Source organism: Aquarana catesbeiana, linkage group LG12 (assembly GCF_042186555.1).
Source record: "Aquarana catesbeiana isolate 2022-GZ linkage group LG12, ASM4218655v1, whole genome shotgun sequence".
NCBI classification, from domain to species: Eukaryota; Metazoa; Chordata; class Amphibia; order Anura; family Ranidae; genus Aquarana; species Aquarana catesbeiana.
Window position 1 is genome coordinate 10,787,455 of NC_133335.1, and position 15,544 is coordinate 10,802,998.

The following is a 15,544-nucleotide window of genomic DNA, read 5'->3' on the forward strand; positions in this document are numbered from 1 at the left end:
TCAAATCATTATTTCCCCCCGCTGTAGCTAGAAGTGTTCACCAACTTTCCCCTTTAATAGCCTAAGGAAGGCCCAAAATTCCTTCCCCACATTTATAATGCGACTCCTGATGGAAGAATACAATCTTTTATTAAAAGCCTAAACACACAGGTTGGGCCAACGCGTTTCAGGGGAATTGCCTCCCCGCTTCTTCAGGGCTGTTGGTACATGTGGATGAAGGTGGGTTCCAAAGTGGGTTCTAAATTTCGGACTGTAATTTGGCAATGCAATAATTGACTATTTTTTAAATTATATGTATTTGTAGTCCTGATGTAGTTTGGGGGGTGGGGGGGTGGCTATTTCTGTTGAATATAAAAAAAAAACCACATATGTGGACTGGTAGAAAGGTTGGGATGCCCACAGGGCAGTACTGGAACTGGGTCATCCAGGGCAAGGATCCAGAATTGCACCCCTTTCCCTCACTATTAACACATGCCATAGAATGGGTGTACCACCTTTGCGTCTATTCTTTTCCCCCCCTTGCTCGCCTGCACCAAGGGCAGCTGCCCCTCCTGCCCACCCATTGTCCCGGCCCTGCCACACGGTGACCATTGACAACCAAGGTTCTGTGCAAAAGAGCGCGCTCACTGCTAGCTCCCAGCGTAGGGACTGAGCACAGCTTTCAGGTCTCTGGTTATGACAGCCAATCACAGGTAATGGTAGTGGTCACATGATGGGGAAATCCACCTCCCCCCGGGTATAAAACCCGCAGGGACTGGGCGGGAAAAGGTTAAACTTTTGTTTTGTTGTTTTGTTAGAAATTCAATGATATTAACAATAATAGTGACATAAAAAAAACAAAAAAAAACAGCAAAAACAGGAAACAACTATATAAACAGAACATACAAGAAAAACACACAAAAAAAAAAAATGTTGATTACGTTCTTGTTTCATAATGCATGTGCCCAGCAGCTGGTGATTGCTGGCACAGACACACCAACCCACCGGCGTGCCAGCATCAATGGGTGTTGCATTGTTTCTCCAACCCATAAACAAACACATATGGTAAACCTACGAGGAACTATTTTCGGCCTTATCACACGCCCGATAACTCCTGTTAACACAAATTCTTTTTTTTCATGATGTTTATGGTGCAAACAGTATTTTCCGGCTTTGTATCAATAAGTTCCACATAGACCAAGAAAGTCACCAAGCAAATCGATTAATTACCGAGCAATCAAATAACACAGCATGAGCAAACTGCAGGAAACTTCAGGAGCTGTAAACTTCAATGCGTTATCTGTTCTGTCACATTTCTACTGAACTACGTCTTCTGAGAAAAACAAAAATTTAGAAAAGGGCACCAACCTGCAACTTCTCAATCTCATGTACACCATATCACCAAAAGTATTGGGACGCCTGCCTTTACACACACATGAACTCTAATGACATCCCAGTCTTATGCTGGCCATACACTATACAGAAAATCGGCCGAAAAATCGTTCGTATGGACACTTCGTTCGTTTTTCGGCAAGTTAGTGGGTACAAATCGATAATCGTTTGTGACGTTTTTGTGGAAAAAAAACGAACGGCATGTTTGGAAAATTTCTGCCGAACGTACGATAAATTGCAAGGTTAATGTGTTTCCCGTCCGAACTGCCTGCACTAGGTATATGTAAAAAAACGAACACAAAATTATTTATTCATGTCCACTGAACAGATTATCGGTCATTATATGATGGCACGATCGTTTGCGGTCACGGTCGAACGTTCGTTTTTCGAAAATGGGTTCGGCCGATTTTCTGTATAGTGTATGGCCAGCATTAGTCCGTAGGGTTCAATATTGGGTTGGCTCCGCCCTTTGCAGCTATAACAGCTTCAACTCTTCTGGGAAGGCTGTCCACAAGGTTTAGGAGTGTGTCTATGGGAATGTTTGACCATTCTTCCAGAAGAGCATTTGTGAGGTCAGGCACTGATGTTGGACGAGAAGGCCTGGCTCATAGTCTCTGCTCTAATTCATCCCAAAGGTGTTCTATCGGGTTGAGGTCAGGACTCTGAGCAGGCCAGTCAAGTTCCTCCACCCCAAACTTGCTCATCCATGTCTTTATGGACCTTGCTTTGTACACTGGTGCACAGTCATATTGGAACAGGAAGGGGCCATCCCCAAACTGTTCCCACAAAGTTGGGAGAATTAAATTGTCCAAAATGTCTTAGTATGCTGACGCCTTAAGAGTTCCCTTCACTGGAACTAAGGGGCCAAGCCCAACCCCGGAAAAACAACCCCACACCATAATCCCCTCTCCACCAAATGGTTTGGACCAGTGCACAAAGCTTGGTCCATAAAAGACATGGATGAGCGAGTTCGGGGTGGAGGAACTTGACTGGCCTGCACAGAGTCCTGACCTCAACCCCATAGAACACCTTTTGGATGAATTAGAGTGGAGAATGCGAGCCAGGCCTTCTCGTCCAACATCAGTGCCTGACCTCACAAATACTCTTCTGGAAGAATGGTCAAACATTCCCATAGACACACTCCTAAACCTTGTGGACGGCCTTCCCAGAAGAGTTGAAGCTGTTATAGCTGCAAAGGTCGGGCCAACTCAATATTGAACCCTACGGACTAAGACTGGGATGCCATTAAAGTTCATGTGTGTGGAAAGGCAGGCGTCCCAATACTTTTGGTAATAAAGTGTATATGGCTAATCATTTTGTCTATCATTCTAAATTTTGAAAAATGGTGGAAATATTCCATCCAGATCGATCGCCTGAAAAAGGGAAATATATAGATGTGCAAAACTTTTTTTTTTCTCTGTTTTGCTAAATATTTCCATGATAATTTACATAATAAAATTTTGACAAAAGTTTTCCCCAATAATCTGGTACAAGAATGACTCCTTTATGGTCCTTCTCGATGTTTCCTTCAAGTATGAGATTATCAGGGAAACATTTTGCCAAAATTTTATTATGTAAATTATCATGGAAATATTTGGCAAAACAGAGAAAAAAAACATTTTTTTTTTACAAAAGCAAAATCTTTTTTTTTTTCCTGTTATGAAGGATTTGACCTTTTATAAATAAGTACACAAAACAGCATAACAAATGTTAGATTGCAAACTTTGGAGGCTACCCTGTTTCCCCGAAAATAAGACCTAGCGTGATTGTCGGTGATGGCTGCAATATAAGCCCTACCCCCCAAATAAGCCCTAGTTAAAGTCCTTGTAGGTCTTATTTTCAGGGTAGGGCTTATTTTCGGGGGAAACAGAGTAGGGCTTATTTGGGGGGTGGGGCTTATATTGCAGCCATCACCGACAATCGTGCTAGGTCTTATTTTCGGGGAAACAGAGTAGCTATGACTAGTTAGCTAGGACCAAGCATGCTACAGTTAGCCTTTGACTGCGAGCTTTGTGGGATAGCTATGACCGTGTAGACAACAGCTACCCTTAGATTGTTAACTTTTAGGCTAGCTAAGACCTAGTATGGTACAGTAAGACTTTTCTAAATAAGTACAGTAAGCATCATAACAAAGAACATTTAGCTAACATTAGATTTTAAACTTTAAAAGCTAGCTATCATCAGGTTTAGCAAAATTAGCCCCAGATCAAGCACCATTTGACTGTGTAGGGCAAGCCTTGGATTGCAAGCTTTGAAGTTTTGAAGGCTAGCTAAGACAAAGCAAAGAACAGTTAGCCCTTGGCTGCAAATTTTGTAGACTAGCTATATTCGTGAAGATTACAGTTACCCTTAGATTGCAGGTTTTGTAGGCTAGCTAAGACCAAGTAGATACAATTCGTCTCTGATGGCAAGTTTTGTAGGCTAGGTAAGACCAACTAGGGTACAGTCAGCCTTGAACTGCAAATTAGGTAGGCTAGCTAAGACCACGTGGATACAGTTAGTCTTTGACTGCGAGTTTTGCAGGCTAGCTAAGTCCAAGTAGGGTTAGGGTACAGTCAGCCTTGAACTGGAGGTTGTGTAGGCTAGCTAAGACCTGATAGGGTACAGATAGTCTTTTGGACTGAAGGTTTTGTAGATTATTTTAGACCATGTAGGGTATAGATAGTCTTTGACTGCAAGTTTTGTAGGCTAGCTAAGACCACATAGGGTACAGATAGGCTTTGACTGCAGGTTTTGTAGGCTAGCTAAGACCACATAGGGTAAGTCAGCCTTGGACTGCAGGTTGTGTAGGCTAGCTAAGACCTGGTAGGGTACAGATAGTCTGACTGAAGGTTTTGTAGGCTACATAAGACCAAGGAGGGTACAGTCAGCCTTGGACTGAAGGTTTTGTAAATTATTTTAGACCAGGTAGGGTACAGATAGTCTTTGGCTGCAAGTTTTGTAGGCTAGCTAAGACCACATAGGGTACAGATAGTCTTTGACTGCAGGCTTTGTAGGCTATCTAAGACCAAGGAGGGTACAGTCAGCCTTGGACTGAAGGTTTTATAGACTAGTTTAGATCACGTAGGGTACAGATAGTCTTTGACTGCAGGCTTTGTAGGCTAGCTAAGACCAAGGAGGGTACAGTCAGCCTTGGACTGAAGGTTTTATAGACTAGTTTAGATCACGTAGGGTACAGATAGTCTTTGACTGCAGGCTTTGTAGGCTAGCTAAGACCAAGGAGGGTACAGATAGTCTTTGCAAGTTTTGTAGGCTAGCTAAGACCAAGTAGGGTACACTCTGCCTTGGACTGCAGATTTTGTAGGTTAGCTAAGACCTGGTAGGGTACGGATAGTCTTTGACTGCAAGTTTTGTAGGCTAGCTAAGACCAAAGAGGGTACAGTCAGCCTTGGAATACAAGTTCTGTAGGTTAGCAAAGACCAAGTAGGGTACAGGCAACCTTTGACTGCAAGCCTTGTAGGCTAGCTACAACCATGTACGGTACAATCACCCTTAGATTAAAAGCAAGGCAGTGGCTACAATTCTTCACCAAGCATCCTTCGAAAAAGTTTTTGGTTAAAATATTACTTAAGTCTTGGGGACTTACCAATGTTTTGAAGAAGCTCATGACTGGATGGATCTCTGGCTGTGGGCTAGTTTGGGTGGCTTCTGTGCTGGTCTCCGGGCCAACTGGCACGCCTGCAGGCTCCGAGCTTCGCCCGTCCACAGCTGCTTGATTGCCTTTGTCTACGTTCTGAAGGACAGAGGAAAAAAGATCCTGTTTATTTAGCTGTCTGCAGTGCGAGCTCTGCGCTCCCTCTGTGCCTCATTCCTCTCTCACAATCCTAATTCTTGTCATTCTCCAGCCCACACCAACAGAACAATTGCCCATTGACAGCCCATTGTTATCCGGACTCTCTGTGTCCCTGCACTAATAGATGGCCACTTTGCAAGCGCTCAAGAGTAACATTTTGTGCTCCGCCGCAGAGCGAAAAGCTCCAAAAACAAACCCCCTTTTCTTCCCCTCGGTTGTGAGATGGGACACGTGTCCATGTTATTGGGTCAGCCTCTATCAATGGACGATTATCTGCACTCAATGCCATTTTCTTCTCCAAAGCCTTGTCTGCGCATTACTGACAAGAGTGAGGACCAGAGCCGGCCACACAGGAGAGAGCAGGCTGCACCTGCTGGGGAACTACAAGTCCCTACAAGTCCCTACAAGTCCCGGGCTGCTCTGACTGCTGGGGGTTGTAGTTCCTTATTGTCACCTCAGCCTAAAAAAAGTACACACAATCCATATCACATGATGCAAGTTCAGAAGTGAGTTAGATGAAGGAGCAGAGTCCACCAGCAGTGCAGAGTATTTCAGGAGATGAGAGTTATAGAGGAAGGAGCAGAGTCCTCCAGCAGAGCAGAGTATTTCAGGAGATGAGAGTTATAGAGGAAGGAGCAGAGTCCTCCAGCAGTGCAGAGTATTTCAGGAGATGAGAGTTATAGAGGAAGGAGCAGAGTCCTCCAGCAGAGTATTTCAGGAGAGGAGAGTTATAGAGGAAGGAGCAGAGTCCTCCAGCAGTGCAGAGTATTTCAGGAGATGAGAGTTATAGAGGAAGGAGCAGAGTCCTCCAGCAGAGCAGAGTATTTCAGGAGAGGAGAGTTATAGAGGAAGGAGCCGAGTCCTCCAGCAGAGTATTTCAGGAGAGGAGAGTTATAGAGGAAGGAGCAGAGTCCTCCAGCAGTGCAGAGTATTTCAGGAGAGGAGAGTTATAGAGGAAGGAGCAGAGTCCTCCAGCAGAGTATTTCAGGAAAGGAGGGTTATAGAGGAAGGAGCAGAGTCCTCCAGTAGTGCAGAGTATTTCAGGAGAGGAGAGTTATAGAGGAAGGAGCAGAGTCCTCCAGCAGAGCAGAGTATTTCAGGAGAGGAGAGTTATAGAGGAAGGAGCAGAGTCCTCCAGCAGTGCAGAGTATTTCAGGAGAGGAGAGTTATAGAGGAAGGAGAAGAGTCCTCCAGCAGAGCAGAGTATTTCAGGAGAGGAGAGTTATAGAGGGAGGAGCAGAGTCCTCCAGCAGAGCAGAGTATTTCAGGAGAGGAGAGTTATAGAGGAAGGAGCAGAGTCCTCCAGCAGAGTATTTCAGGAGAGGAGAGTTATAGAGGAAGGAGCAGAGTCCTCCAGCAGTGCAGAGTATTTCAGGAGAGGAGAGTTATAGAGGAAGGAGCAGAGTCCTCCAGCAGTGCAGAGTATTTCAGGAGAGGAGAGTTATAGAGGAAGGAGCAGAGTCCTCCAGCAGTGCAGAGTATTTCAGGAGAGGAGAGTTATAGAGGAAGGAGCAGAGTCCTCCAGCAGAGTATTTCAGGAGAGGAGAGTTATAGAGGAAGGAGCAGAGTCCTCCAGCAGTGCAGAGTATTTCAGGAGATGAGAGTTATAGAGGAAGGAGCAGAGTCCTCCAGCAGAGCAGAGTATTTCAGGAGAGGAGAGTTATAGAGGAAGGAGCCGAGTCCTCCAGCAGAGTATTTCAGGAGAGGAGAGTTATAGAGGAAGGAGCAGAGTCCTCCAGCAGTGCAGAGTATTTCAGGAGAGGAGAGTTATAGAGGAAGGAGCAGAGTCCTCCAGCAGAGTATTTCAGGAAAGGAGGGTTATAGAGGAAGGAGCAGAGTCCTCCAGTAGTGCAGAGTATTTCAGGAGAGGAGAGTTATAGAGGAAGGAGCAGAGTCCTCCAGCAGAGCAGAGTATTTCAGGAGAGGAGAGTTATAGAGGAAGGAGAAGAGTCCTCCAGCAGAGCAGAGTATTTCAGGAGAGGAGAGTTATAGAGGGAGGAGCAGAGTCCTCCAGCAGAGCAGAGTATTTCAGGAGAGGAGAGTTATAGAGGAAGGAGCAGAGTCCTCCAGCAGAGTATTTCAGGAGAGGAGAGTTATAGAGGAAGGAGCAGAGTCCTCCAGCAGTGCAGAGTATTTCAGGAGAGGAGAGTTATAGAGGAAGGAGCAGAGTCCTCCAGCAGTGCAGAGTATTTCAGGAGAGGAGAGTTATAGAGGAAGGAGCAGAGTCCTCCAGCAGTGCAGAGTATTTCAGGAGAGGAGAGTTATAGAGGAAGGAGCAGAGTCCTCCAGCAGAGTATTTCAGGAGAGGAGAGTTATAGAGGAAGGAGCAGAGTCCTCCAGCAGAGTATTTCAGGAGAGGAGAGTTATAGAGGAAGGAGCAGAGTCCTCCAGCAGTGCAGAGTATTTCAGGAGAGGAGAGTTATAGAGGAAGGAGCAGAGTCCTCCAGCAGTGCAGAGTATTTCAGGAGAGGAGAGTTATAGAGGAAGGAGCAGAGTCCTCCAACAGTGCAGAGTATTTCAGGAGAGGAGAGTTATAGAGGAAGGAGAAGAGTCCTCCAGCAGAGCAGAGTATTTCAGGAGAGGAGAGTTATAGAGGAAGGAGCAGAGTCCTCCAGCAGTGCAGAGTATTTCAGGAGAGGAGAGTTATAGAGGAAGGAGCAGAGTCCTTCAGCAGAGTATTTCAGGAGAGGAGAGTTATAGAGGAAGGAGCAGAGTCCTCCAGCAGTGCAGAGTATTTCAGGAGAGGAGAGTTATAGAGGAAGGAGCAGAGTCCTCCAGCAGAGTATTTCAGGAGAGGAGAGTTATAGAGGAAGGAGCAGAGTCCTCCAGCAGTGCAGAGTATTTCAGGAGAGGAGAGTTATAGAGGAAGGAGCAGAGTCCTCCAGCAGAGTATTTCAGGAAAGGAGGGTTATAGAGGAAGGAGCAGAGTCCTCCAGTAGTGCAGAGTATTTCAGGAGAGGAGAGTTATAGAGGAAGGAGCAGAGTCCTCCAGCAGAGCAGAGTATTTCAGGAGAGGAGAGTTATAGAGGAAGGAGAAGAGTCCTCCAGCAGAGCAGAGTATTTCAGGAGAGGAGAGTTATAGAGGGAGGAGCAGAGTCCTCCAGCAGAGCAGAGTATTTCAGGAGAGGAGAGTTATAGAGGAAGGAGCAGAGTCCTCCAGCAGAGTATTTCAGGAGAGGAGAGTTATAGAGGAAGGAGCAGAGTCCTCCAGCAGTGCAGAGTATTTCAGGAGAGGAGAGTTATAGAGGAAGGAGCAGAGTCCTCCAGCAGTGCAGAGTATTTCAGGAGAGGAGAGTTATAGAGGAAGGAGCAGAGTCCTCCAGCAGTGCAGAGTATTTCAGGAGAGGAGAGTTATAGAGGAAGGAGCAGAGTCCTCCAGCAGAGTATTTCAGGAGAGGAGGGTTATAGAGGAAGGAGCAGAGTCCTCCAGTAGTGCAGAGTATTTCAGGAGAGGAGAGTTATAGAGGAAGGAGCAGAGTCCTCCAGCAGAGCAGAGTATTTCAGGAGAGGAGAGTTATAGAGGAAGGAGCAGAGTCCTCCAGCAGAGTATTTCAGGAGAGGAGAGTTATAGAGGAAGGAGCAGAGTCCTCCAGCAGTGCAGAGTATTTCAGGAGAGGAGAGTTATAGAGGAAGGAGCAGAGTCCTCCAGCAGTGCAGAGTATTTCAGGAGAGGAGAGTTATAGAGGAAGGAGCAGAGTCCTCCAACAGTGCAGAGTATTTCAGGAGAGGAGAGTTATAGAGGAAGGAGAAGAGTCCTCCAGCAGAGCAGAGTATTTCAGGAGAGGAGAGTTATAGAGGAAGGAGCAGAGTCCTCCAGCAGTGCAGAGTATTTCAGGAGAGGAGAGTTATAGAGGAAGGAGCAGAGTCCTTCAGCAGAGTATTTCAGGAGAGGAGAGTTATAGAGGAAGGAGCAGAGTCCTCCAGCAGTGCAGAGTATTTCAGGAGAGGAGAGTTATAGAGGAAGGAGCAGAGTCCTCCAGCAGAGTATTTCAGGAGAGGAGAGTTATAGAGGAAGGAGCAGAGTCCTCCAGCAGTGCAGAGTATATCAGGAGAGGAGAGTTATAGAGAAAGGAGAAGAGTCCTCCAGCAGAGCAGAGTATTTCAGGAGAGGAGAGTTATAGAGGAAGGAGAGGAGTCCCCCAGCAGAGCAGAGTATTTCAGGAGAGGAGAGTTATAGAGGAAGGAGCAGAGTCCTCCAGCAGAGCAGAGTATTTCAGGAGAGGAGAGTTATAGAGGAAGGAGCAGAGTCCTCCAGCAGAGCAGAGTATTTCAGGAGAGGAGAGTTATAGAGGAAGGAGCAGAGTCTTCCAGCAGTGCAGAGTATTTCAGGAGAGGAGAGTTATAGAGGAAGGAGCAGAGTCCTCCAGCAGAGTATTTCAGGAGAGGAGAGTTATAGAGGAAGGAGCAGAGTCCTCCAGCAGAGTATTTCAGGAGAGGAGAGTTATAGAGGAAGGAGAGGAGTCCCCCAGCAGAGCAGAGTATTTCAGGAGAGGAGAGTTATAGAGGAAGGAGCAGAGTCCTCCAGCAGTGCAGAGTATTTCAGGAGAGGAGAGTTATAGAGGAAGGAGCAGAGTCATCCAGCAGTGCAGAGTATTTCAGGAGAGGAGAGTTATAGAGGAAGGAGCAGAGTCCCCCAGCAGAGCAGAGTATTTCAGGAGAGGAGAGTTATAGAGGAAGGAGCAGAGTCCTCCAGCAGTGCAGAGTATTTCAGGAGAGGAGAGTTATAGAGGAAGGAGCAGAGTCCTCCAGCAGTGCAGAGTATTTCAGGAGAGGAGAGTTATAGAGGAAGGAGCAGAGTCCTCCAGCAGAGCAGAGTATTTCAGGAGAGGAGAGTTATAGAGGAAGGAGCAGAGTCCTCCAGCAGAGTATTTCTGGAGAAGAGATGTGTCATGAAAACACAGGGAATGGACCTGTAAAGGTTGGAGATTGTGGTCACAGAACAGACACTCCATACATGTATGTTCTGAGTCATGTGACGTGTGTTGGGTAGGAAGGTTTCCCGTGTTTTATGTCCCATACACAGGAGGAATCTGCCAGATGTTGGATTCATGAGAAGTGACCATAAACCGCCATTATCGCCATAAACTGTACAAACAAGAAGAGCTGCACTGATCCTCGGTGAGCCTTCACTGATGACGGGGGATTGTGTGCATTTGGATTACAGCGCTCACACATCATCACTCAATTCTTTTACGTGGCCCCCTCACCTGTACATGGCGGTGCCGATGGGAGGGGCCAATATATTGTCACATAAAAATAAAAACCACTTAAAGCACCACTCCACCTTCCGGGAGGAGCAGGACAGTGCGATCGTCGGCTTTTAATATCTCTCTGGCTTGCTCTTCATCGGTCCATCATGTCCAGTTCTACAATCACATCTCACATCTGATTTATCATCTATCTCTCTCCCCTCGGAGTACCCAGATCTCCGCTCTCCCCAGGACTATGACAACTGTGTGTGAGGTAGTCTCACTTCTCCTGCTGCAATATCGGTAACAGAGCTGAGACGTTCAAACCATTCGATTTGCGCCTTGAGTCATGGAAATCAGAGACTTCTGAGGTCATTCGGAATTTATTGATTCATGTCCCCCCCCCCCCCCCCCCCCAACACACCTCGCTAGTAGGGATGCACCGAGATATCGGCCGCCAAATATTATCGGCTGAACATGGGGTTATCAGCGTTTTGCCAACAGAAAAAGGAAGGTGCCGATAATGGGCACCAAAACCGAGAATGAACTCATATTCATTTATATTCATGAAATTAATAAAAAAAAAGTCAAAAATAATACAATATTCCACTTCAATACTCGGGGGAGGGGGGGGGGGGGGGCGGCTGTCACCCTCTTCCTGCCCAGGACAATTTTCAGCTTTCAGCTCTGTCACACTTTAAATGACAATTACGCCGTCATGCAAACGCTGTACACATATAACACTTTTATCTTTTTTTTTTTTTTTTTTTTTTTTTTTTTTTAGACAAAGCTTTCTTTTGGTGGCATTTAATCACCACAGTGGGTTTTGTTATTTTTTGCTAAACAAACAAAAAAACCCAAAAATTTAGAAAAAAAAGTTTCTTAGCCGATGTACTAACAGTTTGATGTTAGTACAGCGCCCCCCCCCTCCCCCCTGCTGAGCTGTTGAGTTCTGATGGGGGGGGGGGGGGGGGGCCACACCCCTCCCCACCATAACATCCCGATCAGCGCTCTCCACCATTGGCTGAGAGGGCCGATTGGGAGCCGGTTGGCTGCTGGTTTTCCAGTTGGCTGACACACACCCACAGACAGGCTGAATATCGGCCGTTTTATTTTTTTTATTGAACCCGACCCTTCCTTGTGCTGCTTTATTCCATTCGTATTCATTCAGGCTGGTCCTTGCACTACATACCCTGTTTCCCCCAAAATAAGACCTAGCGTGATTGTCAGTGATGGCTGCAATATAAGCCCTACCCCCCCCCAAATTAGCCCTACCCTAAAAATAAGACCTACAAGGACTTTAACTAGGGCTTATTTGGGGGGATAGGGCTTATATTGCAGCCATCAATGACAATCACGCTAGGTCTTATTTTCGGGGAAACAGGGTAGCTGATGGTAGATCCAAAAGGAAGATCGTACAACCAGATTGTACCGTGTATGGTCACCCTAAAATGTTGTGATTGCTTACCCTGTTTCCCCCGAAAATAAGACCTAGCGTGATTGTCGGTGATGGCCGCAATATAAGCCCCACCCCCCAAATAAGCCCTAGTTAAAGTCCTTGTAGGTCTTATTTTCAGGGTAGGGCTTATTTTCGGGGAAACAGGGTAAGGCTTATTTGGGGGGTGGGGCTTATATTGCGGGCATCACTGACAATCACGCTAGGGCTTATTTTCGGGGGAAACAGGGTAGGATCTGCTTTTTATTTTTGTAATGTTGGAGTTGGAGGTCGGGAACATGTCGGGTGCGATTGTAGCACGCGTGTGCGCCCGATAATCGAGCTGATTATTTCTATTCCGATTTCGATACATTTTTTTTAGCTCAGTCTGAATAACGACCAAATCCGTCCAATCAGACACATACAAAGCGCGGCGAGGCAACGCCCGCCAATCAGATTTTAGTTTTACACCTTGCCCGCGTTTGTCGAGAGGTGAATTCCGATTGTCGCCCCCCCCCCCCCCCCCCCGAATGAATCCCGAATCTGGGATTGCATTGCAGAATATCCAACATTTCAGCACAGAGGGAAGTGAGGAATGTGCGGCACAATAGGCGACACACGCCATGTACATACGTGACATTTCTGCATGTTAATGAGTCCGGCCCAATGTATAGTGGGAGGGATTGTAAAAAAAAAAACCGGGGTCATTAATGCGGATCTGGGATCACTGTGGCCCTTTGTTTTTGCGGACGGGGCTCCATAGCTGGGAGGTGGACTGTGTTATGGGAGATAACAATCGCCGTCCTATATGTGTGTTGCGAGGACACGCCGAGGTCACGTGATCCCCGATCATACAGGAGAGGGGGGGGGGCCTTATCCTCATTAAGTCCCAATCCGGGGGGGGCCCTTATCCTCATCCAGTCCAAGATTGGAGAGGTCCCAATCCGCACCTATGGAGGATCTACTATGGACAGGAAACACAGCTCAGACCATGTACTGCGGACAGACAGACACTTAAAGAAGAACCCCGGACCAAAAACATCAAGATAAAAACATCTTCATTCCAAATAAAAGATAAAATAATTAAGCCAGCTGTCATTACAATATTCACATTTAATCTACATACACTGTATTACCAAAAGTATTGGGACACCCGCCTTTACACACACCCAAGGACTTTTTTTTTTATTGTTTATATAGTAGACCTTTTTACTTTTTTTTAGTTTTATTTTTGTACATTTTGTCCTGCGTTGTGGTGCATTTGGAGAAAAGAAAGCAGGACATACACTGTATTACCAAAAGTATTGGGACACCCGCCTTTACACGCATGTGAACTTTAACGGACTCCCAGTCTTCGTCCGTAGGGTTGTACATTTCAAAGCGTTATCTGTTTTGTGACGTTTCTACTGCACTACGTATTCTGAGAAAAACAAAAACTTGGATAGCCACCAAACCTGCAACTTCTCAATCTCATGCACACTCAGGGCTTTTTTTTCAGCGGGAACGCTGGGGAACGCAGTTCCGGCACCTCCAGCACTGAATGTATGTAATAGTATGGGGTGTGGGGTGTGCTGGAGGGTCTATTGATATTGGCTGCTGGGGGTTTTATTGTCACTGGTGGGGATCTGATTTTTTGTGAGGGTCTATTGTTGCTGATGGGGAATCTATTGTTGCTGGGGGGGGGGGTCTTATGTTGCTGGAAGGGATCTACTGTTGAGGGAGAGGTCTATTTTTACTGGCTGCTGGAGGATCCATTGATGCTGATGGGGAGGAGGTCTAATGTTGCTTGGGTGTGATATTTTGTTGGGGTGGAGTCCATTGTTGTGTGGGGGAGTCTATTGCTGGGATTCTATTGTTCCTGGCTGCAGGGGATCTATTTTACTGCTTTTCTTTTTATCATTAACATGTTCCATACAAATGATTTAACACCACAAAATGATACTTAGTTCTGGATTCTCTAAAAGGTGCAGTACTGGTAGGTGGATAGGGGGTGGAATTAAGGGACGGTGGTCAGAGATGGGTAGGGGTCAGGGACAAGGGGTGGCTCAGACGGGGGGAGTTCCTGCACCTATTCTCCAAGAAAAAAAGCCCTGTGTACACTATATTGCCAAAAGTATTGGGACACCTGCCTTTACACACACATGAACTTTAATGACATCCCAGTCTTAGTCCGTAGGGTTCAATATTGAGTTGGCCCACCCTTTGCAGCTATAACAGCTTCAACTCTTCTGGGAAGGCCGTCCACAAGGTTTAGGAGTGTGTCTATGGGAATGTTTGTTGTGACCTCATAAATGCTCTTCTGGAAGAATGGTCAAACAATCCCATAGACACCCTCCTAAACCTTGTGGACAGCCTTCCCAGAAGAGTTGAAGCTGTTATAGCTGCAAAGGGCGGGGCCAACCCAATATTGAACCCTACGGACTAATGCCCCGTACACACGGTCGGATTTTCCGATGGAAAATGTCCGATCGGAGCGTGTTGTCGGAAATTCCGACCGTGTGTGGGCGCCATTGGACATTTTCCATCGGATTTTCCGACACACAAAGTTGGAGAGCAGGATATAAAATTTTCCGACAACAAAATCCGTTGTCGGAAATTCCGATCGTGTGTACACAAATCCGACAGACAAAGTGCCACGCATGCTCAGAATAAATAAAGAGATGAAAGCTATTGGCCACTGCCCCGTTTATAGTCCCGACGTACGTGTTTTACGTCACCGCGTTTAGAACGATCAGATTTTCCGACAACTTTGTGTGACCGTGTGTATACAAGACAAGTTTGAGCCAACATCCGTCGGAAAAAATCCTAGGATTTTGTTGTCGGAATGTTCGATCAATGTCCGACCGTGTGTACGGGGCATAAGACTGGGATGCCATTAAAGTTCATGTGCCTGTAAAGGCAGGCGTCCCAATACTTTTGGTAATATAGTGTAATAAAACTAAACCAACTGTTGTTGCAGATAATCCCACTGCAGTACTGTCGGGTTTTTGCTGCTATCCATGGTTCAATTGGAGAGATTTCCCTTCACTTCCTGTCCTGCTGATAATGGTTGCACCAGACAGGAAGTGTGGAACATGGACAGAAATAAAAATCTGATAATCTGAGGTTCTATCTAGGCTTTCTACTCTACTAAAGAGAAAAAAAACCTATATATATATATATATATATATATATATATATATATATTTTTATACATAAATATATATATATATTTTTTTTTTTACATAAATACAAAAAAATACTATATATGTAAGTATTTATGTAAAAATTGTATTTATATGTGTGTGTATATATGTGTGTATATATATATATATATATATATATATATATATATGTATATATATATATATACGAACATACATACATGTATACACACACACATATAAATACAATTTTTACATAAATACTTATATACATAGTATTTTTTTTCTTTATTAGAGTAAAGGAAGCTTAGAATGATATATATATATTTATAGTAAATTCTTATCTGAGTAATTCCCTCACACAGAATCCCGGACAAAGTCATTATGTAATAAAGGAGCACTCCGTCTCTTCCATCTGAGGAGCCTCTTATGTTTTCCCCACACACATCAACACTTCCTAAATGTCACCATTAAGTTCCTGTGTCCGTCTTGGCCGCGGCTCGTGTTTGCTCACAGTGTGCGGAGTGTTGTGCCGGATGTGTGACTGACTCGTTCTACTGGAAAATCCACTGAGCCTCAGAGGGGAGCGCAGGATTAAAACAAAACCCTCTGT

The 15,544-nt window shown here is 45.5% G+C and overlaps 1 protein-coding gene across 11 annotated transcripts in view; it reads right to left on the minus strand.

Moving 5' to 3' along the window:
• Positions 1-15,544, minus strand: part of BCAS1 (brain enriched myelin associated protein 1) — a 118,740-nt gene that overhangs the window by 66,121 nt on the left and 37,075 nt on the right. For all 11 annotated transcript variants that reach the window (XM_073607233.1, XM_073607232.1, XM_073607230.1 and 8 more), the window contains exon 5: positions 4,958-5,104. In XM_073607233.1, the coding sequence (XP_073463334.1) occupies positions 4,958-5,104 (147 nt within the window). The remainder of the gene's footprint in view (positions 1-4,957; positions 5,105-15,544) is intronic.